Here is a 25,430-nt window from a genome sequence, read left to right on the forward strand (position 1 = left end):
TCCTCCTCCTCCTCCCCCTCTTCCTTCTCCTCCTCCCCCTTCCCCTCCTCTTCCTCCTTCTCTTCTCCTCCTCCCCCTTCTCTCCCTCCTCCCCCTCTTCCTCCTCTCCCTCCTCTTCCTCCTCTTCCTCTTCCACCTTCTCCTCCTCACCTTCTTCCTCCTCTTCCTCCTCACCCTCAGGCTCTTCCTGCCTTCAGAGCTCTCAACCTTGGATTTGGCAACTTCGACAAGCCTCACCTCTAGGAAGTTTGCTCCCTGTCCCCAGATATTATCCCAGCATGCCTCAGTCCCCTCCACAAGACTAGACCTCCATCCAGTTCCTGCCCACCTGCACCAAGCAAAAACAGAGATCATGAAATGCTGTAGCTACAGCCTGCTCAGCGAGGCCTACCCACTCCCACTTCCCACTGGAAGCTATGGCTGCTCTTCCAATTTCCACGTCATCAGGCACCTCTTGTCACCTGACATTCAAGGTCCTAAAGAGATGGCTCACTGGCTAAGAGCACTTGCAGTTCTTCCAGAGGGCTGGGGTTCAGCTTCCAGAACACACATCGGGTGGCTCATAACCACCCATAACTCGGGGTCCAATACTCTCTTCTACTATCTAGGCCCTGCATACATGTGGTTACATTATACATACATTCAAGCATACACAGATACTCATACAATGAATAAATAATGTCTTTAAAAATAAAAGCAACCCTTCCCTTGAGCCCATGCGTGTCTCTGGACCTACCTGTCTGTCACTGCCTTTTCATAGTCACGGTTACTCAAAGGGCGTTTTCTCTGTGGTGACCAGTCTGTCTCTCTCTCCTTCTTGACTCACTAAAAGCTGGCTTTAGGCCCATTGCTCCACCCAAACTAAGCTGGACTAGATGCCCACAGACCTGCATGCAGACACTGAACACAGTGGACTCTTAACAACCTCTTCAGATTTGGCCTCTTGGTAACACTGGACCAATCCTGCTGACCACTCCCCCTGCTTCTCACAGACCCTCTTCTAGCTTCGGGATGTTCTCCTCCAGGATGTTCTCCTGGTTTCAGCTGTCCCGTTACAGACTTGCTTCTGGGTCTTCTTCCTCACCCTGACCTTTCAGTATTGGCAAATGCCTATTAATCACAAAAATGGAGAAGAGTAACTGCTTGGAAGCAGTCTGGTGGGCTCGGCCTCAGCCAGGTGATACACATGTGACAAAGCTCAGTGGGTAAGGTGCTTATGATGCAAGCGCAAGAAGCTGAGCTTGGACTCCCTGGATCCTCATCAAAAGCGAGATGAAGCGGTGTGTGCCTGTAGTCCCAGCACTGGGGAGGAGTGTCTGACCCTTTGGCTTTACCTAATCAGTGAGCTTCAGGTACAATGAGAGACTTGGCCTCAAAAAAGAAGGTAGGGAGCAGTAGAGAAAGCTACCCAATGGTGGTTGACCTCTGGCTTCCAACAGGAGTACATACACTTATATCTCACAGAACTGTTCATTATTGTGTTGCTGTGTGTTGTGTGGGTGTGTGCACACCACAGGACAACTTTTAAAAGTCAGTGCTCTGCTTCTACTGTGGGATCCTGGGACTGAACTCAGGTCATCAAGCTAGTGAGTTCTTCTACCCACTAAACTGTCTTGGCTGGCCCCAAGTTTGCTGAGGGTGGGGTCTCACCATGTAGCTTCAGATGTCCTGAAACTTGCCATGTAGACCAGGCTGGCCTCGAACCCACAGAGATTGCTTGCCTCTGCCTCCCAAGTGCTGGGTGCTACCATGCCTCATTCCACAATATTTTTCACTTAAAAACCAAAACAAAGGCAAACAAAACAAAACTCCACCAAGGGAGACACTGGAAGAATACGCAGGAGACACTGGAAGAATACGCAGGAGACCACAACACCACTCTATTGTGTTTCCCAGAGACACAAAATCTGACCACAAGAACACCAGACAAACTGAGGTCAAGACCCATCCACAAGGCCTGGAGTTAAAAATCAAAAACAAAAAACAACTTCCAGTATCACAGAAAACAAAGAAATCCTGAAGAACTGTGCCAGATTTGTAAAACCTCAAAATCCCAGACATCTCAATGCAACATGGAAGGCAGGGCTTGCTTTTTTTCTTACTTATTTTTATTTCATATGTGTTGGTGTTTTTACTTGCACGTATATATGTGTGAGGGTGTCAGATCCTCAGGAACTGGAGTTATAGGCAGGTGCTGGGAATTGAACCCGGGACCTCTGGAAGAGCAGCCAATACACTTAACCACTGAGCCATCACTCCAGCCTGGCTTGCTTTTGATGTCATTAGGAAAATTGGCAAAAACAGAAATAAGTCTATCGCTTACTTCAAAATGTAGCCAGGTTTATTTCCTGGTTTATCATTGCACTCCTAGAAGGGAAGGTCTTTGTTCTTAGAAATCATTGACTTGTTTAAAGAAAAATTGTTCCTCAAATGATTCAGGAAATAAACATGATAGACAGAAAGACAGACAGACAGACAGATTGATTGATAGACAGGTAGATAGGTAGGTAGATGATAGATAGATAGATAGATAGATAGATAGATAGATAGATAGATAGATAGATGCACGCATATATAGATAAAAAATAAAAAGCATCTGCCTTTATTCCTAACACTTAGGAGGCAGCGGCAGTCAGAATTCTGAATTTGAAGCCAGACTGGAGTAAACTAATGTATAGAGTAGACCAAAATAATCAGGGCTACATAGAGACCCTGTCTCAAAACAAACAAAGGAGTGGTAAAATATTAGCACTTGGGAACTCTAGGTGAAGAGTGTGTGAGAACTATTTGTAATAATCTTACCACTTCTATGTAAGTTTAGAACTATGTGCAATAAAAAAAAAAAAAAAAAAAAAGGAAAGGAAAAAATAGCAAGCTGGGGAGATGGCTCAACAAGTAAAGAGCTTTGTTGTAAAGACCCAAGTTGGAATGTTCAGAACTTGTGTAAAGCCAGGTTCAGCAGCATGTGTTTACAATCCTTGGCTCCAAACACCATGGGAGAATGAGGCAGGAGAATCCCACTAGCCTGACATATAGAACAGCAAACTAGACCCTGCCTCAAACAAGGGGGAAGCAAGAACTGACAATAGAGGTTGTACACGCACAAACACACACACACACACACAGACACACACACACACGAGGGGGGACTTAAAAAGCAAAGCTGTGAGTACTGGTGTCTGCAGGTCTACAGGCTCAGACCTGCACAAGGCCCCCCTCCTCTTGTGGCTTCAATCTCATTAATCAATGATTCCTCAACAGTTCTTCATCCTTCCTGTATTCTCAGCAGCATTAGGCTCATGCCTACACCGTGTCATTTGGAGTTCACATGCTCTGCAAAATAAACATGCCTGGTTCACTGTAGTTGAGAATGACCTTGAACTTCTGATCCTCCTGTCTCAACCTCCCAAGTGCTCAAATTAAAAGTGTGAGCACCACTATGCCTGGTTTTATCCTTACCAAACCTAGGACTTTGTACATACTAAACAAGCCTTCTAACAACTGAGCTACATCTCTAACCTCCAAAGAACTTCTTGTGAGATGTCCCCATCTCAGTGTGTCATTCCCACCAACCCCATCCATCTTAGTGCCTGTGCCTTGGGCTTGTCCTTTCTGCCCAACCAATTACCAGCTCACTTTAGGGAGCTTATAAATCCCAAAATTCTGACTCCTATAATTAGTCACCCTAGTATCCCCAATGCCTCCCTCTGGCATAGTGCCTGGCACCTGGTCTACATTTAAGAAATATTTCTCAAGAGGTGGGAGATAAACCCATTGATAAACTACCTGCCATGCAGTCATGATTACCTGAGTTCAGATTCCCTGGCACCTGGTAAAAGCCAGACACAGCTGGGAACCTATATAAGTTCAGTGCTGAGGGGCAGGGGCTGAGCACAGAGAAAGGCAGGTCTTTGGAACTCTTAGGTCCTTCTATCCGAATCAGACTCAGTGGCGGACCCTGTACTAAAAGCTGGGGTGGAGGGGCTGGAGAAATGGCTCCGGAGTTAAGCTCTTCCAAAGGATCTGAGGTCTGTTGGCAGCGCCCACGTCATTGTCTCACAGCTGCCTGTAACTCCAGCTGCAGCAGATCTGACCTCTGTCAACACCTTCATACATGTGGCATACATTCACACAGATACATAAATAATGAGAGAAAGGGGGAAAAAAACAATCCTAAGCTGAAGGGCTGCCTAGACAGCTCAGTGGGAAAGACACTCACCACTGACTTGAAACTTGATAGGACAAGACCCAAGTGGTAGGAAAGAAACTATCCCTTTGTCCTCTGGCCTCCACTCACGCACTGTAACATGTATTTGTGCTCTCTCTCTCTCTCTCTTTCTCTCTCTCTCTATCTATCTATCTATCTATCTATCACACACACACACACACACACACACGCATTTAAAATAAGATGAGCAGCTGGGCAGTGGTAGCATATTCCTTAATCCCAGCATTTAGAAGGCAGAGGTAGGCAGATCTCTGTGAGTTTAAGGCTAGCCTGATCTCCAGAGAAAGTTCCAGGATAACCAAGGCTGTCAGAGAAACCCTGTCTCAAAAAACAAAAACAAAAAAAAAAAAAAAAAAATGTGGCCATCAATTAAGACACCTGATGTTGAACTCTGACCTCATCATGCATGTACCCAGATGCACACACACACACACACACACACACATACACACACACACACACACACACACACACATGTTCCCACACATGCACTCCTATGAACACATGAATAAACAACCTATAAACATAGACCAAGGGAAAAAATATTTTGGGAGGCTGAGGGTGTGCAGCTCAGGAGTGGTTGGACATGTGTCTAGCTTGGGTGAGACCTGAGTTTAACTCTCAGCAGAGGGAAGGAATGCTGTTCGAGTAAGTTAATTCACTGGCCCACTGGTTGAGCAGAGGAATGCCACTCGGTCAGCAGGAGTAGAGCATCCTTGTCGGGTGCAAACACAGGTCTATCTCACTCACTGGTCCATCCTTAGAAGGCAGCTATGCAGTATTACACCCATTACCTAGTGTCAAGACACAAACAACTTACTACAGCAATCTCCTGTCTTCACACAGTGCCTGGGATTGAGAAATGGGGACAGATCTGGCTTGAGGTTCAGGTTCTAGAGCTCTGGGAGGTGGCAGTCAGAATGATGGTAGGGCCTGCAGTCATGTTTGGAGCTGGCAGACACACCCTAAGATGGCTCATTCTCATAAGAGGTGAGGTGGTGCTGGCTGTTAGGGAGTGGCCTCTGCTCCACCCCACACGGGCCTTCCCCAGGCTGCCTAACTGTCCTTATTTATGGGATGACCATCATAGCAAAGGAGCAGAGGGAGCAAAGCCTAGCCTTGGAGGCGGCAGTATCCCTTCTACCCTGACTTCTTAGCTGCATAGGTCAGTTCTGTTCATCCAGGGCAGGAACTGCTCCGGATGGGGACTGCTGAGGGCTCTTACACACTGGCTACTCTGAGGCTCTGTGTGTGCATGTTATATGCATGTATGTATGAGTATGTCTGCCAGTGCATTGGAGGTCAAAGGTTAACATAAGACGTCTTCCTCTATCACTTTTGAACTTCCTCTTCTGAAAGCTTTATCCTATTTTTAATCCTGTATATGTTTGTCTTTGTGGCTCTAGGCCAAGTATGCAGGAGTACCCCAGGGGGCCTGGAGCTGCCTGATGTGGGTGCTGGGAATTGAACTCAGGTCCTCTGGAAGAGTAATGCACATTCTTACCCACCAAGCCATCTCTCCCACCCCACTCCACATTATATATTTTTGGAGACAGATCTCTCACTGAATCCAGAGCTCATGGTTTTAAGACAAACTGGCTAGCCAGCAAACTTCCAAAAGCCTACCTATTTCTACTCATCAGAACTGGGATCACAGGTCAGGCCATGCTTAGCTTTTTACATGGGTGCTGGGGATACAAAATCAGAGGCTCATACATGTTCTCAACCATCTCCTCAGCCCCATGGGGAAGTGTTGCTCTCTACAAGGGCAAGGGATCAACAGACCAGAGGTGGCTGCAGCCAAAGCTGCATGGGCTTGTATAGACCGCATTCTCCTAGAGTTCTAGAGAGGTTGATAATAGCCCCACTAGCTTCCCCTCTCCTAAAGGGAATCCAGAGAGTCCTAAACAAAAAGTGAAACCCTGGCAGAACCTTCATCCAGGCTCTGCCCTTTAATTTACAAAGCCTCGGTATCCTTGGAGGCCATCATCCCGTACCATGGTGGCTCTGCACAGATGAGGGAAAGCACAAACAGGTGACATGACTCATCTGAGGCACACAGAGAAGGCTTGGCAAGACACAACTCCTGGCTCCTCACCCCACATTCTTTCCATTTCCCTGCCCAGATCGCCAGCTCAGATCCACATCTAAAGCCCATTGCAAGGTCCGAGCAGGTATTTCTCATCCTTCCCGGAACCCAGAAGAGCCCCTCGGATGCCCAACCCATTCCAGACCTTGAATGAGTACACTCACAGATTTTCCACCTAATGGGCCCCATTCAGCCCCCTTCCCAAAGCTTGTCTCGGCAGGCTTTCAATGTCCATTAAGACAGCATTGTAAGGGTTAACAGCATGAACTAATATTTAGAAATAGCACATCCCAAAGGGAGTCAGCTGTGGCCAGCTGGTCACAGCCACTGAAGCCACAAGCCTTTGTGGACTTGGTGTGGCAGGGGAAGGCCTATTCTGGGGAACCTGAGAAGCCCCGAGAGGGTAACCCACCCCTGCACCCATGCCATAGACCCAGTATGGCATAGGTATGGCCAAGAGCCCACTGGGCTAGATAGGCAAAGCTCCCCATGGGCCTCCTATTCACAGCCTTGCTCCCAAACCAGCAAAGACAACTTTTCAGCTTCTGAATTGTGTAATTGTTGGGACTAGCTGCTCCTGCCTGCCTGAGCTGGCTGCCTGCACTTGGAGTAGCCCCATAGGCTCCTGGGCCAAAAAGCTGGAGAGAGACCACTCCTAGCAGAAGCTTGGCCTGAGGCTGCTGCAGGGGAGTTTCTGATTATGAGACTGTAGAGCTGAGGAATCAATGCATAAAGCCATGTCCCCTTGCACAGGGTAGTCTGCATTCTGTGCCCTTTATGGCAAAGGCCCAATTCCCTAAGGGCAGGTTCCAAGCAGTTGAAGAACAAGACTCAGACACCACCCCTTGGAGGGCAGAAGCCCACGCTATTTACCAGCAGGCTGGCTTTGGCCACAGACTCCTTGGGTGGAGCCAGTCGGTCAGAGTGCAAAACACCCAGGCTGAGGGCAGGGTGGGGCTGCCACTGCCAAAGCGGGCACGCTTAGTCCCAGATGCACTGGGCATGGGGGCCAATAAAAGTAACCAGAAGAGCCTAGCCAGCCTGCAGAGATACATATTGTTGGGAAAGTAGACATTGTTAGGCTGTCTGTTGTCTCATTCCCTACTTGGGGAAACTGAGATCTCATATTCTCTAGGTCACTGAAGCATTAGAGAATTTTTAAAAACTTTTTTTTAAAACATGTATTTATTTCATGTATGTGAGTACACTGTTGCTGTCTTCAGACACACCAGAAGAGGGCATCAGATCCCATTACAGATGGTTGTGAGCCACCATGTGATTGCTGAGAATTGAACTCAGGACCTCTGGAAGAGCAGTCAGTGCTCTTAACCACTGAGCCATCTCCCCAGCCCAGAGAATTTGGAATCCTCTGATTTATAGGTGGGAATGTTCAGAGTCCTCTCCTTTCATTGTCTCACCAGGTGTCCTGTCCTGTGGAGCTGTGTCAGTCTAGAGGGTGGGAAAGCACTGAATTGAGCCCCCCTGGTTTAGTTAGGGAGAAGACTCTTCAGACAGAAAAGTACCTGTCGAGGAAAGTAGGCAACAAAAGCTTCCCAAGGGAAAGTAAGACATGACCAGGGAGGTAGGGCGCCGGAGTAGTCACAGTGTGTGTCTGGTCAACCCAAGTCAATGAAAATCATGACAAAGGTTAGCAGGCAGAAAAGAGTCAAGAGTCAACCCTGAGGATGCCAGAGAGGTTTGGTCACCTCTGCTCAAGACAGGCATGCTCAAGTGGCTGGGGTGAGGGCAACTGAGGAGCTGGCACTAGCCCAGCCAAGAGCATGCTCTGAGTCAGAGGGAGATGGCCAGTCATTCTGAAGCTACATGGGTCCTCAATTCTCATGTCTCTGCTGAGCTTCTGTCCAGAGTTTAAGCCTCACACTGCAGACTAACAGAGGCCCGAGCATGAGTATCCACGGCCCTGCAGGATTGAGAGCCTCTGTTTTCTCTTGTCTAGGGAGGTTAATTTCCTAGGTGAATGATTCTTATTTTTAATCTCTGTCTGTCTTCCCCCACCTCAGGTTAGTCTGGAAGTAACTTTTTAGTTGAATATGACCTTGAATTTCTGTTCTCCTGCCTCTGCCTTCCGAGTGTTAGGATTAAAAGCTTACGTAGCTATGGGCACTCTTCTGTCCTTGCTGTGTGTGGAGGGGGGGTTGTTTTGTTTTGTTTTGTTTTGCTTAAAGATTTATTTTAGGGGAGCTGAAGAGATGGCTCAACAGTTAAGAATACTGGCTGTGGTTCTTCCAGAGGTCCTGAGTTCAATTCCCAGCCATCACATGGTGGCTCACAACCATCTGTGATGGGATCTGATGCCTTCTTCTGGTGTGCATGAAGACAGCGGACTCATATACACAAATAAATAAATCTTTTTTTAAGTAAGATTCATTTTAATTGAATTTGATTTTTGTGTGTGTTTATGCGAATGTATGGCATGTATTCAGGTACCTGTGAAAGCTAGAAGAGGATATCTTCCCAGGACTGGAGCTACAGGTAGTTGTGAGCCTCTCAGTGAGGGTGCTGGGAACCAAACTCAGGTCCTCTGCGAAAGCAGTAAGTGTTTTAACTGCTGAGCTACCTCCCCCCATGCCCAGGTATCATGTGGTGCTGCCGAGCAGGGCATTTTGATGCTCTCAGCAGACACACTACTAACTGAGCTACATCCCCATCCTACCCTAACCCTTCTCTGACCCCAGTGCTAGAGAGTCCAGAACCTTGTGTATGATAGGCAAGTGTCCTGTCACCTAGCCATTCCCCCTGGTGAATGTTTTACAAGCTGGGAAACCCCAGCAGAGATGCATGAGCTGGGTCATGAACGGAGTGCTGGTTGTGTTCTTCTTCTGGGTCTGTTTCTCAACCCCACCAGCAACAAGGCTGGGAAGACTCTGAGCTCATTCTGTCTTAAAGCTCTCAGCTGTGGGCTGGACTGCAGCTACTAGTCTGGAGGCTCCCCAGACAGAGAAATGATTCCTGGTGGTGGTGGGCAAACAATCCTGTAGGTAGGGACCAAGCGGGATGCGAGAAGACGGTGGCGTAGGATGGCGCGCCTTTCCACTCTGGTTCCCAATTCATACAAAGGCAAACACTTCCCCTTCCTCTCATTCTTAAAGAGAGAAACCGTCTCCCCAACCTTCCAAGAAGCCTCCCCTCCCAAACCCTGGATCCATATTTGGACGGTAATTGGCCCTTAACGAGGACCAAGTGTTGTGCTGACTCAGAAGAAGGACAAGAAACAAGGCCTGGGCTCCTTGTGTCAGGTCACCTAAGGGCCTGATAGTCCCTAAGTCTGCCTAAGTCCCCATGGAATAGCAGCAATCGGCTTCTTGGTCAACCTTAACAGGTACTTATGGAACTGGAACACCTACTGTATGCAACTGCCTGTGGAGGGGACAGCCGAAGGTTCACAGAGGACCCTCCATCTAGGGGAGAATGTGATGTAGTTGTATACAAACTGTGAGGTGCCGGGATGTATAGGATGAGAGAGGAAGAAGAAGAGAGGATGTGTTGAGCACCCACTGTCTGCCAGACCCTGGAGTAGGCATTTGAGACACATTAAAACACTCACTGCTTATAAGGTCAAACCTGTACATGAGGAACTGGAACACAGGAGGAGGGACCGGTTAAAGGCCGGACAGTCAAGTAAGAGAACTGGGATCAAGAATACCATCAGATCAGGCTTGGTAGTAAGAGCACAGAACTTGGGCTCAATGATTTGGCTTGCCCTCTCCTGGATCAACTCGCTCAGGCCCTTTCATCTCTCTCGGCCTCGGTTTCTCTACCCAAGTGGGGCTCCGTTATATCAAAAGTCACGAAAGGGGAGGAGGATTGGAAAGAGGGTGCACAGTGGAATGTGGGCACAGCAGGGAAAGCGGTGGAGGGATATGTGTGAGAGAAGATGGGAACAGGGGCGTTCCTCTATCCAGCCCCTGCAAAAACCCAGTACAGGTCCCATTGCAGCTGGGGCTGGCCAAACACAAGCTCGGGGAAAGGCCACAATAACTCTGCTTTTTCCAGCTCCTGGTTGGGACTAGGCAGGCTCTTGCCTGGGAAGGAGCCAGAAGGAGAAGGCCCCAGCCTGAAGCTGTTAGGTAGGAGCTAAATCCAGGGCCAGATTTCCAGGAGGCGGTGAGGCAAGTGCAAACACCAAGATTTTTGGGTCAGGAGGCCTGGGAGGAAATGGCCAGACACCTACCTTTGACCTTGGATTCTGATCTGGGCTCCTCCTCCACAAGATGAAGGGAAGGGTGCTCAGCCCCCACCTTGCAGGATTATTTTGAAGCATGTGTTACCACAGGGCTGAGCTTCTGTACCACAAGATCCTGACCTCTTGTCTTTACAGCAGAGAATGTACGGTCTGTGGAAAGAGAAGGGCAATCCGAGAGCCCTGACTAGCCGTCTTCTCCAGTGGAGTCCTCGGGGACCTATGACCTTGAAGGCACCTAAACCCCTACATCTACATCCCTGCAAGGGCAAAAGAGGGCTGGCAGCTCTCACTTTTATTTCCTATTCTCAAATGATCCTGTCCACAGTGTTCTGGAGGTCTAAAGACTTAGAGATGTGGTCCCAAATCCTTAAAATGGGGCATGAGTCTGCCTTGACAGGAAAGGTTCTTCAACCCTAACCAGGAGCAAGAGCCCAGCACGGCCCCTTTAAGAAGGTTGGAGGTGGGAGCAGACAGAGGGAGCCCCCGCCCGAAATCCAAGCGCGGGTCGGCGCCCGCCCCGCCCCTGGAGTTAAGTACGGGACAGCCCTTGCGCCCTAGCCCGCGCGCGAGGAGCCCTGCTCCCTCGACTTGCGACTTGACTTGACTTTCGACTTGACTTGAGACTTGCGACTCGCTGCTGTCCAGACTCAGCACGCTCTGTTCCCTAGCCTTACAAGTCCAGGCGCCCATCCCTGCCGCGGCGATGCTTCTCGGCCGGGGACACCCGCTGTCAGCTCCAGCCCTGGCCTTGGTTCTTACCTTGGCCTTGTTGGTCAGATCTACAGCTCCTGGTGAGTGAGAGGCTGAGACCCTGACCCAGCCTAAAGGATCTATATGGGGACTGCGTTTATGGTCCCTGATGAAGCATCCAGGGGGCCCCCAGGCTGAGAGTCTGGAAGGAAAAGTTCTGATCTCTGTTTATGGGAACTCTGGGTATTCAAGGTTGTCTGGCTTTCCTGACCCTAGAAAGTCAGACTCTGAAAAGGGCCCCCTGGAGTCAGATTGCCAAGGGTGTGGCTCTGCCCACCCAGATTGTCCGGGACACTTAGGCCACCTCGGTGCTATCCATTCTCTTTGAGTGACCACAGTGCGTATCTGAGGATACCCAGAGGCAGCATTAAATGTGCATCCTGGCCACAGATACTCTGAACCAGAAGTGGGGGTGCTGTGAAGTGAGAAGCTTGAGAGGAGGCATTAGTGCCCCACCCTATGTGGGTGCCCAGCACACCTCTGCCACCGCCATCTCTAACTGCCTCTGCCTTCTGTACCCTCTCAGAGCTCTGCACCCCTCTTTTTGTTCCTGGGACAGGCTAGCTGCTTCTGCCCCTACCTCTGTCCGTCCTTATACCTTCTTCCCCCCTCATCCCTGCTCTTCTCACTGAGAGGACCTGGCTGGTGACAGACAAGACCACCCACTCTCCAGGTTCCAGAGGCAAGGCTGCCACCCCTCAGATGTCAGTCTGTTAGCCCTGGAGCAACCCAGGCCACACCCCCTGTGCCTAGTTCTGGGGTCTGATCAGCAGAGACCAGAGACGAGTGAAGAGTGCCTTCTGAGGGGTGCCAGTGGGCACTGCCTCCGTCACGGTCTCAGGAATCAATCCGAACTGTACAGTAAACATCTTCCTTTACTGGAGATGAGGTCTGTGGCCTCGGGGCCCCATCACTCATTACTACCAACGTATGAATCAGGCAGTCAGCCTACATCTTGCAGGACCATTTCCAAGAGCAACTATGAGCAGAAAAGGAACCTGAGTCTCCCTTTCAGGGGCCCAGACCACACCCTTCTCCCCACCAGATGGAGGAGAACAGCTCTAAAGAAGGGCATCCTCATGGGGCACCTAGAAGGGAAGTGAGTCAGGGAAGGACCCCTACACCAAGGTCACTCCTCATCCCAGCTGCACAGACTGCCTTTCCTAAAATCTCACAGCCCCAGAGACGAACAGACCCGAGAGACCTGAGAAAGTAGCACTGAGGTAGCTGGGCTTTCACGGCCAAGAGATGGTTCCCAGCAGTCCCTACCTGGCCTGGGCTTCAACTGAGAACATTTTTTAGACACCATCTTAGCGCTGCTAACAAGAGATGCGATGCTGGAGCTACACAAAGATGGGCGGGCTTAGTCAGGGTGTGGCAACGCATGCTTGCAATGTCCGTGTTGAGGAGGTAGAAGGAAGGCAATTGATTGCACTGTGGGTTCAAGGCCAACCTGGGCTGCAGAATGAGTCTCAGATCAGCCTCAGGTGGAGTGAGACCCTGCCTCCAAAACAAGCAGAAAAAGAAAAGGGCAGGAAAGAAAGGAGGAGAGGGGAGGGGAAGAAGGCGGGGGGGGGGGGGGGAGAGAACTTGTGTTAATTCAGGAGATTCTAATTGTGTACAGCAAGATCCAGCCGAGAATGTGCAGGAAATCAGAAACAAGATGGGTGGGACAGAGGGCTGTCCTTAAGTCCAATTTTGAAGGGTGGGAAGGGAGTCTGCACTCCTGTCTGTGGGCCTCAGTCTGGACAAGAGGTGGGTGTAACAGGGTGTTGAAATAGAAAGACCAGCAGCCTGACTGGAAGGTATATTTTGAGCACAGGACAGGAAGAGCCATTGGGCTGGGACACAGAAACCTTAAATGGCAAAATGAAGTCCACAGCCTGGGCACCGATGGTGTGAAGAAGGTGCAGCCGTGTGCCTGTTTTGTAACATTAAACCCATCCCGGACTTCAGGAAGGTCCCGGAGATGGAGAAGGAATGAAATAGCTAATGTTATCCCCTGGGTCAGACAGAGCTTCTGCATAACAACTCTGTCCCCCCCAACCCAGTCCACGGGCTCTATGTGGGGGCTGGACTTACAGCCCCACATCAGGAGTCCAGGGGCCTGCATTTCTTCCCCAGGCTGATTTCTGTTTGTAGGGTCTCCAGTTGTCCCAGGTTGTCTGGCTTTTATGACCCATGGTGTCAAACTGCCCAGACCCCTCCAGAGTTCTGACTGAAGAAAGCATCATCCCCACCTCTCTTGGAGGCCCGTGGGTTCTCTTGTCCCAGCTGAGGCACACTTGGGTGGCTCCCCTACACCTCTCTGCATTCCAGAGTATCCAGGTCATGGGGTCCGGGAGGCAAGTTTTCTTGGCAACCATCTGGACCAACATCTCAACTGTACAGACAGGTGAAATGAGCCCCCAGAGAGGAAGCCTTTGTAGACATCCAGCTGTCGAAGAAAATTCCCAGGGGAGAAAGGGAGCCCCCTCCTCTGAGCTCTGTGAGAGACCCTCCACAGAGGAGCAGACCTGGGAGAGCGTTGTCTGAGGGGCTGGCTGAGGAGACAGAAGATGGCATTCCAGTACAAGAAGGCTTGACTATGACCCCAGATCCTGGGGTGTGTCAGAATGGCACAGTGACCTCCATGCCCCTTTTCTGGCCTGGCCTCAGAAACTAAAAGGTGGGCTATGAGAGACTGAAGTAGGACCTATATACATGCCTCCCAGAGGAGTTCTCAGGGTTATCTGAATGGGACCAGGAGCAATGGGGTATTTAAGGCAGCCAGGCTCCAGGGCTGAGAAACAAGAGAGAGAATCAGCAGATCCTGCCGGCTCCGAGAGTGATTCACAGGGGCATCAGTGGTGTGGAGACAGATGACCCTTGTGCATGTACTGTGAGTGTTGCCCCGGAACTCTGGGGCAGGGCAGAGGCCAGGGCCTTAGCCCAGCCCACCCAGACTCTAGAAAAGCTTCCCCCAGAACCAAAGATAACTGAGCTCTCCCCCCTCCCAGTGTCCACATGCCCAGGCAAGACAAGAAGGGCCTTTTAGCAGTTCCTGCCTAGGCAGGGGTTGTGGGGGAGGGGGAGCCATGCCAGGTGGGCTAAGCTGCTGTTTGCTGGAACTAGGAGGGGAGAGGGCCACAGGGAAGGGATTGGGCATGTGTGGCGCTCACGCAGGAAGTGTATAGGCTGTCTGGGAACTGGGCGTGCTGCCCAGGATGAGGTAGGGGAGGGGGAACTTGGACATCCCTGACTTTCATGCTTGCTTGTTCGCTGGCACACACAGATGGGGCTCACACATGAGGACCTACAGGCTCAGGCCATGGTTGGTGTACAACTGTTCCCACAGACCCTAACTGAGGCAGTGGGGACAGGAGTAGCTGCTGCCTCATCTCCAGCCTCTACCTGACAGTCTTGGGCTTGGTATGTGGGGGTGATGACCAGAGTTGTACTTGCTGGTCAGGACCAGGAGCAGATGGACTAGGGGCCTGGAGGCTGGAGTTTAAGCCTGATTCCTCCGTTCTGTTGTTTTACCGAATCCCCTACACCTGCCGGCCAGGTCTCGAGTCCCTCCGGCATGCCCTCTGTCCCAGCCTATGTCAATGCGGCAAAGCTTTCCAAAGATTAAACTCTTTCTTGTTCTAAGTGCAGATGGAGTGGGTCTGGGTGCAAAGTATTACCTTCACTGTGGAATCTGCAAGAAATCTTGGGATTAACTGGATTAGCATTGCTAGTTAAGTGTTTAGATCCTTTCTAGGGCAAGGCTCCCTAGCCCTCTGGCCTCCAGGAGAATCCAAACCTCCTAGTAGGAAGAGGGTCAAGCCAGTTTATGACTCAGTCTGAGAATGTGCCTCCAGAGCTAGCCACGGAGGGTGCTGGGGTACAAGGCAGGAAACAGCCCCATTTTACAGAGGAGAGAACTGGGTTCAGAGAAAAATAAGGACCCCACCCACATCCCAGGCCCCCCCAACCCCTCCCACCCCCACCAATCACTCCAGGCATTTTTATCCATCCCAGTGGAATGGCCATCCCAGACCAGGCCATCAGAGTGAGAACCATACACCTCCCCCCACCCCGGAAGAGAGAGATCTCTAGAGAAGTCCAGGTCTCTGTCGCTGTCCCACCAGCAACTGTCTCCATTTTGCTAAGCCCTCCTACCTCATAGCAGAAGCAAATCTCCCATTAAAACACCTTTACCTACTTCCAGCTAGAGAAAAACACACACACACACACACACACACACACACACACACACGAAAGGGAGCCACACATTTGTCTCTGACACAGGTTATAGCCTGCGGCTGTCGTCAAGGTGGCTTGGTGGTGTGAATCATCCATGTTCTGGAGGTAGTGTGGGCGGGCCTGGTCAGGAGCAGCGCCTGTCTTGTTGACCAGTTCTCCTCACTCAGTGCCTACCTACGCCCGCCAACTAGAAGCCTGGGGAGCAGCCAGCTCTGCCAACTCTGGTGTGCATTAACCAGGCTGCCAGCCATGCCTCATGCTTACTTAAGTGTTTCGGTCTGTCCCCTCCTCCTCTGCCTCCACAGACCTCACAGCAGAAACCCTGACTCCAGACCAGCCCCAAGCCCGTCACAGCAGCCACAGCGGCCCGTCACAACACATCCCTAGTCCAGGGTCACATAGTGCTTCTTTAGAGGACTGTGGGCTAGGCGTCCCTGCCCTTCATCTTTATTCCTGGCATGGGCAGTGACCTCACCCATAGGACCGGCAGCCCCTGGAGTCTCACCTCCTTTCTTGTGGCTCTCCACCACATAGCTGAGCACAGGGTTTGTCCACTGGGGGCTATAGAGATCTGTTCGCTGACCAGGGATTTGGCTCCCAGGGATCACACACCAGCCCACCAGGAGGTATATGATCCTGAGAATATGAGATGCCTAGCTCACCCAAGTCCACGTGTAGCAGCTTCCTGCATGAATGTTTATAGGCTGAGTTTTATCTGGTTTTTGCCAAGAGTGATGGTGCATTCTTATAAACCCTGCACTCAAGAGGAAGAAGCAAGGTTTAAAGTTCATGGCTGGCCTAGGCTATCTAGCAAGACCTTGTCTCAAAATAGTAATGATGATGATGATGATGATGATGATTATAATTATGATTATTAAAAACACTGTGGGGTGAGGAAGTAGCTTAGTTGTTAGAGTGCTTGTCTAGCAGGTATGAGAGCTGAATTCAGGCCCCAGCCCCACTCATAAACTGAATGTAAGAGCATGCACCTGTTACCCCAGGACTCGGAGACAGAAGCAGGAAGACCTAGAGTTCAAGGTCATTCTTGGCAAGATAGTGAGTCTAAGGCCCTTAGATGTTCTTGGCTCAATTGTGAGATCCTGCGTCAAACAAAACAAAACAATAAAAATATACTGTTTTAGCAGAGGGTTTTGTGGCAGAGAAAGAAAGAGAATGAGATTAATTGATTAAGACTCCTAGCTTTCAAAGAATCCCACTCAATCCTGAGTGTAGGGCTTCCTGGAAAGTGTCCTTCAGCAGGGAACCTGAGGCAGAGAGCAGCCCCTGAACACAGCCTCCACACACCCAGACTGGGGTTTCTCCTGCCCAGACTCCCACTATGCTACTCCTACAATCAAATAGAACATTCCTGAACATCTGGGTGAGCAGAGCCTCACTGTCTGGCCACACTCACCACCACACCATTACTATGCCGTGTGCTTCTCTCCCTCCATGGTCAACGTGAGTCATGTCCTAATGGCTGGCCATTAGCTAACGTCCACTGTAGTCAGCTTTTCTCTTGGGGCTCTGTATAAAACACCGTACTTTCACCTTCCCTCTGTCTCCTGAGTATGGGTAGACACTCAGCGGGTGTGCATGCATGAATATGTGTGTGCCCGCATGTACACATACACACTGCTCAGTGGGCTCTGACCAAGACTATGCCCAGCCTGCAAGCCAGCAGTCCTAGGGGGAAACCCCAATTTAAGACACATACCCTGGCCAGGAAAGGGCCTCTGGCTAAGTCTCCGGCCAGTCTGCTCTCTGGGGAGCAGAGGAGACTGGGGAGAGGAGCCCAACTTCCGTTCCCACCTAAGAGCAAACTCTTCCCCGCCCACATTTCAGGAGGGGCAGCTATAAATATCAATGGGCCCAGGATGCTGATTCCCACGACATCAGCTCCTCCCTGCCCCCTCCTCTAGTGCACAGGCACCGAGGCCAAGAAACTCTGCTGCAGCTGGGGCAAGACAGGCGTGTGCCCCCCCCCCCACTTCCTGGCAGAGGGAGAACAAATCACCATTTTGGGGAGTCTCTGGGCTATGGCTGAGCGTCTTTCCAATTCTCATTTTGACTCAACCCCCACCTTTCCTGCTCTCAGCCCTCGGTCCCTCAGAGACCTTGTATAGGGAGGCAGAAGGCTAGCCAGGCACAGCCTTTACAAACATGGTGTTAGAGCGTTCATCTGGGATTAGATCCTAACCCTTGTGCGAGGACCTTGGGTTGGCCCACTCTGAGCCTCCAGTTAGCCCTTTATAAAACAGGAAAGAATAACCCCTACCTCCTGTATGGGTTGAAGACAACAAAGATCATGGACGGGGGGGTGGGGGGGAGTTCTTCTGCCAGACTTCTGTGCCCAAAGTTGCTGTTATTCTGTTCCTGCTGTTGTTCCAGGGTGGGTGTCTCAGTGAGGGTGATCCTGTTCAGGAAAGCTTCCAAGGCAAGGACTCTGGGGGGGGGCTGTCAGCCACCCACCACACCCCCCAGCCCAGGCCCCTTTACAAAGTGGAGGCAGGGTTCTGTCCCACATGTGGGCTGAGGTCTCACATTGATGGAACCTCACTGACAGAAGACTAGGCCCCCAGAACCTGTTTCCCAATAGCAGACATCCCTGTACAGGCACATGAGCTGAAATGCAGCTGAAACCCAGTCACAGGATACCACTCGAGGAACCAAAAGATAGTCAAACTCTGTCCCTGTACGGTTTATGAGTAAGGGAACCCAGAAACCTGATTTTTTTCTTGCCCTCTGCCAACTTCCAATTCTTGGTTTCCTCTCCAGTTCTGACCAGGGCCCAGTGACATTGACATAAAGTGGTTCAGGGCACCACGGGACTATTGCCACCACTGTAATCGGCAATGCTGGTAGCATAACAAGGGGCAGAAATTCAGGCCGAGGGAGGTGGAAAAGATGTGTCTGGGATGCTGGCAATGCTGATGTGAGTTCAGGAAGGACGTGTGAGAGGTGACTTTCCAGAGATGGCTACAGGGTGAGGAGCCTGGCCTTGTAACTCTATAGGAATCCTTGGGATGAAGGACTGTCCAGAGCCTAAGCCTCACCCCAGAGCATTCTGGGAAGGGCCCAGTCGGCTCCCCGGATGTTCTAATAGAATCCAGGCTCCTGCCCCTGGCTGTTTCTGTCTCTAGGCATCTGGGGTCTGTATACTTCTGGTCTCCCATCTGTAACCCAGCTGAGCCCTTCTAGAAATAGGGGCTAAGATGGAGGCTCCTTCCTCCACTTAGTAACAATCAGCTGGTAGAGAACTTGTGTCCATGTTTACTATGAGACAGGTTAAGATATCTGACCCTGCTGTGTGGCCTGCAACAGACGTCTGTCCCCCTCGGTGCCTCTGCACAGGAACTTTACTCTCCCAAGTCATCTCTAAAACTCTGAGTCTAAGCTCTTAAGAGTGGGGCAGGGACTCAACTTCTAGCTAGCCACTTGTCCTGGGCCGCATAGTAGGCTGGGGTAGACCTTCCTCGGGGCTTAAGGACACCGGTTAGCCAGTGTTCCTGGGCTCTGGGAAACCACTTTACAAAGTTGGCCCCAGACCCTGGGGCTCTCCCAGGATGAGAGTTCCCCTAACCCCGGTTCCCATCTTCCACCCCCAAGCTTGGCCCCACCCTGCCAAAAATAAACCCAGACCACCCCATTTTATCCCAGCCAGACCCACCCAACCCTTCCAGAGCCAGTTGAGTCACTGCTTGGGACTGTTCCTTTTTTAACTGTCTGAGTCACCGGTTGTGGCTATGGCTCTGACACATGCCCAGGCTACAGTCAGCCCATCGCCCCTAAAAGCACGCAGTGGCAGCATCTGCGTAGTGAGTAGCAGCAGGTGGATTTAGCTTGTAACCTCTCAGGCTTAGGAAGCTCACTCTCTAGTAAGTCAAAGATGGAGCTGACCCCAAAGGTACATCTTATTGCACTCACCAGCCCTAAACTGTACTGAAGGAGTACCAGAAAGAGAGGGGTCTCCACGCCCAGTGTCTAGGGATGCATGGGAAGGTCACAGAGATTCTTTTTATTGACCTTACCCATTTGATTCTAGTTCAGAACCACACTGGGCCCTGGGTGCCCTGAAGACCCCCGGTTGGCGGGGATACTGCCTTCTGTCTTCCCCAGTTGCCCCTGCCTAACTCTGCTTACAGATCCACAGGACTGCAGTGTCCCTGTCTCTCCCAGACCCTTTTCCGTCCCATCTCTGTCTCTCCATCTCGACCACCCCTGTGCCGTGCCTGGCTGTCATCATTTCTCCACATCTGTGGTTCCTCTGTCTCTCCATCTCCTCCCTTCGAAAAGCTGGCTCTTCACCTTTGCCTCTCCCAACTCTGCTCCTGTTCTTTCTCTCTGTCACCCTTTACCCAGTCTGGGTGACAGTCTGAAGGGCTCACTCCGCAGCTGGCAGATAGACCCACATTCACCCATCCCAACATGGGAGTCTGGGCCCTGGGGACCAATAATCCTGAAAGAAATTTTCCATCCCCCTCACCCTGGCCCTGGCCCCTACCCCAAAGCATAGGCTATATCCTGTCCCAGGGAATGTCAGGATCCCACAGACACTTCCTTAGAGACTGGGGGTGGGGAGGGGGCCTGGGAATGGCCCCTCCTTGAGTCCTGCTGGGGCAGAAGCCTGCACAACTTCAAACCCCATTCCCCGTCCGCGGTGAAGCTTCCAGCTATAAATAGGGGCTCACAGTCTATTTTCTTTAAAAACAAGCATCAGACTGGGTGACCATGGCCAAAAAAGCAACCCCTGGCGGGAGCAGTCTCCCACCCATCCTCAATCACTGTGTCCAGGCGCCTTAGACCGTTAGCAGACCTAGAGAGGAGGCTGGGGTTGAAACACAGTGGGAAATACACCTGTGAGCTACCTGGACCAGCTAGGGGGCCGCCCTTTCTACACCCCTCCTCATCTCCCTCTGTCACACAGAGAGTGGTGGTACAGCTCTCCAGCCACTGCCGAGCATCTGCACCCCAAATAAAATGAGGGTGCTTGGCTATGAGACAGGGTGAGGGAAGCATGAGGCCTGTCCTCTGAGAGAAGGATAAAAGAGATGGATCCAAAACAGGGCGTAGGGACACGGCAGATTTGGGCATTAAAGTCTGAGGTCCACCAAAGCTGGTACCTAGGACAATGATAGGCGGGGGGGGGGGGGGGGGATGCTGTGGATAGCAGCAAGGTCACCCATGGCCTTCCACATCACTCTCGGGGCTTGGAACCTACCTGATCATGGGCTGGAGAGACACCCGAAGCTTCCAAGCCAGGGAGGATGCTGTGCAAGTTGATTTGCAGGGGAAGGCAGGAAGTTTACTAAGACAGGCCCAGGATGGTGATGCTCTACCCTTGTAGGAGGACACAGTGGGAAGGGAGACGAATTCGGGACAGAATTTAGAGGCAGGGTAGATGGGAAATGGCTATCGCTTGGATGTTATGAGGCTGGACAGAGTGAGTCCAGGAGAATCAGTGTCTGTCTGAGGTGGCTGGGTATTGGGACCTTGATTGGAACAGTGAGCAGCTTGGGACAATATGACCTTGTTTGCCTAGTGGGGTTGGACATGGGGGTTTATGGCCCAGATGTCCAAGGGCCTGAGGACTCAGCAAAAGAGGCTATCCGTGCCTAAGGCTGGAGAAGAAAAGATGGGTACATTGTAGCAGAAGTAGGGTTTAGCTTCTGGGAACTACAGGTGGCAGGAAAGCTAAGTGAAACCAGTGCTAACAGGAGGCAGACATAGGTGGAAGGCCTGACTAGCCCTCAGGCTATTAACAGGGATCCTGTGACTTGTGGACTCAACCTTGTAGCCACAGACTCCAGTGGCTGGACACTGGCCAGTGTGATATTCTGCTACACTGCCTGTGTGAGAAAGATCTCCTTGACAAGAAGCTCCCAGGCTGGAGAGATGGCTTAGACGTTAGGAGCACTGGCTGCTCTTCGGGAGGACCTGAGATTGATTCCCAGCACCCACATGTAGATCACAACTGACCATAACTCTATTTCCAGGGGATCTGACGCCCTCTTCTGGCCTCCACGGGGACTGCATGCTTGTAGTGCCCAGACAGGCAAACACCCATACACATAGAAAAAGAAAGCTTAAAAAAAAAAAAAAAATTCTCACATGGGTCAAATGTCACCTCCTTCTGATTTCTATCCCTCTACCTACGGAGGCCTCCTTTGTTCACACTTTCATGGATCCTGTGGTTATGGAAGTGCCTTAGGCAGGGACACAGCCTGGATCCCACACTGAAGAACTTCTAACACGTGGAGGTGCTGCTCATGGTGAAGCCCATGCTTAGAACAAGGCCCTGGTCTTGATCTAGCACACACACATACACACACAGGCTTCCAACTAGAGGACCAGAGCTGGTCCTCATTCCTACTTTAGTGACCACGGCTTTCTATTGGCCACACATGTCTGGGCTGACGTGAATCTAGGCATGGATTCTTCCCCTCATCTAAGTCCCCTTTCTCAGATGGAAAGACTGAGGCCAGAGAGAATGGTGAAGATCAGGTTTCTGAGATCAGGTTTCTAAGTTTGAGTGTGTGTGTGTGTGTGTGTGTGTGTGTGTGTTTGTGTGTGTTTCTGTCTGTCTGTCCACCTGACAGTCTGTCTGTGGTCTATGTATTTTAGGAGACTGATGATCCTTAATCTATGTCCAGATCTCCCCCTCTTCTCCTTCCCTAAATGTTAGACATGATATTCCGAGGAACACGGCCTGTTTTGCACACACAGTGCCACCAAACTTTAAGTTGAGCTCTATCCAGCCCCACAGTCATTGTCCCCCACCCCAGCTCACACACCCACTATCTCCAAACCCAGCTCTCCGGGCAAGGAAGCTCCAAGACACCCTCCCAATAGCCCTGTCACAACTGGTCTGTGGCTCGCAGGGGACACTGACTTATGAGCCCTAGGTCCAACAGACACTCAGAGTAGCTTTCACCCTTGCTTAGTCCCTAGACCCTTTATTTCCCACCCTTCCTGACCTCCAAGTCCCCAGTGGGCAGAACTGGCTTCTGAGAGTACTGGGCCGCCTCCTGCCAGCCCCTCCCTCTCCCAGCAGCTCCCTGAGCCAACCCGCAGCTGCTCCAGGAGAAGCCAGGCCGCCCTCACCCTGCCAGCCAAAGCAGATGCGTTCCCTCCGGCCCTCCACTCCTCCCACTTCCACCCCGATCCTGACAGAGGGAGCCTCAGGGGGACAAGAAGGGAAAAAGTGTGTCTTCCCAGGCAAGCCGCCAGCCAGCCCTCACACCCTCCTCCCACCCCAGCCAGTGCAGATGCTCCACTTCCGACTCACGTGCTCCGGCCACCACTTCTGTGTGTGTGCACCTCCTTGCCAGCACCCACAGCACCCAGCTCTGGAGCCACGCCCACAGGGGGCTGCAGTGTCAGCCTGGCCTCTGCCCCTGTAAACCTCTCTAGGCCTCTCAGTGTCTTCTCTTGTAACATGGGAATTGTTTCGTAGAGACCTTAATGGGGCTGGGGAGGGTCTCTTCTTTTTCTCTTGCGAGCCAGTAATCTTATCCCGGGCTGGACCCACAAAGATGGGAATCTCACACCCACTAGGGCCTGGCCAGCCAGGGATAGGGTAAGTGGAAAAGGCCCTGAAAATTCATCCATCTGAACAAGGAGGAAAATTATAAGGCAGAGAAAAGCCTTGGAATTGCTCCTCACCACACTAGTCCCACCCTCTTTGCCTGAGGCAGGGGAGCAGTAGGGCTCCACAAAGACTTCATTGAGGCCTGCTTCCTCCCAGTTCCAGCCTCCAGGCTGGGTGGACTCTGGGCGATTGGTTCCATCAAAACCTCTCATTTTCCCTCCTACTTCCTCTTGTGCCCAGCATCGCCCTGGGGTTGGCATATGTGGCAGGAAGCCCAGGACACTAGTCCTGCTTCCTGCAGAGCTCACAGGAGACCATTCCTCCTCTTCTCCAGGAACGCTCATCCTCCATATGGGCCTCACTGCTTTGAAACCATCCTTGGTATATGCCCCTCAACGTGGCTGACTGGTGGTAGTTGTTTAGTGAGGCCAGTAGCTGAGGCCAGTACCAGAGCCAGAGCCTAGGCAATAATTAAGAAAACTGTTCTGTTCTGGCCTCTTTGGACTTTCAGGGAACCAAGTCAATGAGAGAGTCAAAGTCTGAGTGTGATTCTTGTGGTCTCAGAGTTCTTGGGATGGCGGGAAGGAGACTAGCAACAGTCTTTTGATGCCCGTTCATGGTGGCTGTCTGCCTGGTCCTGCAGTGCTCGGTCCCCAGCATTGCCCTGAGATGAGGGCTTGTCTCTCTAAATTCCAATCCCGTGTGATGGTGAACTGGTCTACTGTTGTTCTTGCGGCTGGGAAGGCTGGAGTCTAGAGAGGTTAGCTGAAGAGCGGCAGTGTGGGCAGCTCTTAGCCCTGAGAGCTGTAGTCATGGCTGTAACCGAGCGCGGTGCCTATGAAGGCTGTTGTCCCCATGGTCTGACCTGAGTCTGCTCCATTGCACCTTTCCCGAATACCTTCAGAGTAGCAGAGGTGAGGAAAAATGAGGGCCTGCCTCAGGATGGTGGCTTGGCCTTTCAGTGGGGTGGGATGTGTTGATGGAGGGTATGTGAGAGGAGATAGCCCCCCAACTAGACCCACCAGGCAGATTTTTCTCTTGCCAAGTGGTCTTAGGAGGGGACAGATCTGTTAGATTATCCCTCGATCCTGGCCAACCAGGACCCCAAACACACAGTTGCATCAGTCTCTGTACCCATATTCAGCATCCACACTGACCACATACTCACCTACACTTACTATCCAGGTATTCTGACACCCCCAACACAAACACACACACACACATGCATGCACACACACACACACGAGCTCATGCATACACAAACACACACACACATGCATGCACACATGAGCTCATGCATACATACACACACGGGCACATACACAAACACACATGCACACAAGCTCATGCATATATGCACACACACACACACACACACACACACAAGCATGCATGTGCACATAAACACACACACTCACACATTGGCTACTTGGGTCTGTGGGGACTCCACAGGCTGCTTTAGTCAACCTGTCACTCTGCTTCCCCAGCCCAGAGCAGAGAAAGTCAGTGCCCAGGACACCAGCCTCTGCCCATCCCTAGGGAAACCTCCTTCAGGTTTCCAGTGGAGAAAAGAGAGGGAGTCCTCGGAGGTACAAGGAAAGGCAAACTGGCCTGAGGGCTGGATGACCTCAGAGGGAATACAGTGGCTCAGGCAGGGCACTTGGCCCATTGCTCTTACAAAGGCTTTATTCAGGTGGGCCCCCACACCCATCAGTGTAGACAGAGAGCCCTTCAACCTTGCCTCAGCCCTCCCAAGACTCTACCCCACAGCCCCTCAGACTCTCTTGAAAACTCCAGCCTCACCCTGCCTCTCAGACCTGGAACCAGGATATATCACCCCTGATGCCAAACCTCACAGGCTACAGTAGAGAAATCCAGCTTCCCCAAGGCAGAATCCTCTTCCTCCCAACTCCCTGGACACCCCTCATTCCAGCCCACAGCAGTAGGTCCTGCCTTCTCTGTCTGCCTGGGCTTCCTTGTCTCCTTTCCTAACTCTAGTCTGTGTCCCTTGAGTTCAGTCCTTGTGAAGGCCACTATGTCTTGTTTTCAGTGTCTTTCTCCCAGGCTGGTTCTTTCCCATCCCAGTTGCTGCATTAGGGAATATACACATATATGCCCGAGCATGTGGATGGATAGACCAGTGATCGGTGAAGACTGCTCCCCTGTCTCTCTTGTCCACCTCTCTTGCAGCAGTACTGGGTGTCACCCTCATGCTCACACACCCAGGGCTCCCACCCCCGCCCTGTACTGAGCTGGGCAGCAGGCATTCCTACTGCCCATCCTGCCCAACAGCCCTGGGCTCCCATTTTCTCCCTTATAAAGTCAGGCTACGGCAGAC

At 51.5% G+C, this 25,430-nt stretch overlaps 1 protein-coding gene across 1 annotated transcript in view; it reads left to right on the forward strand.

The window, feature by feature from the left end:
- Positions 1-11,166: 11,166 nt before the first annotated feature.
- CSPG4 (chondroitin sulfate proteoglycan 4) overlaps positions 11,167-25,430 on the forward strand; it is a 33,724-nt gene continuing 19,460 nt past the window's right edge. Inside the window, exon 1 of the mRNA XM_080929808.1 lies at positions 11,167-11,312. Coding sequence (XP_080785934.1) covers positions 11,225-11,312 — 88 coding nt within the window. The 5' untranslated portion in view covers positions 11,167-11,224. The remainder of the gene's footprint in view (positions 11,313-25,430) is intronic.

Source organism: Micromys minutus (assembly GCF_963924665.1).
Source record: "Micromys minutus genome assembly, chromosome: 16".
NCBI lineage: Eukaryota > Metazoa > Chordata > Mammalia > Rodentia > Muridae > Micromys > Micromys minutus.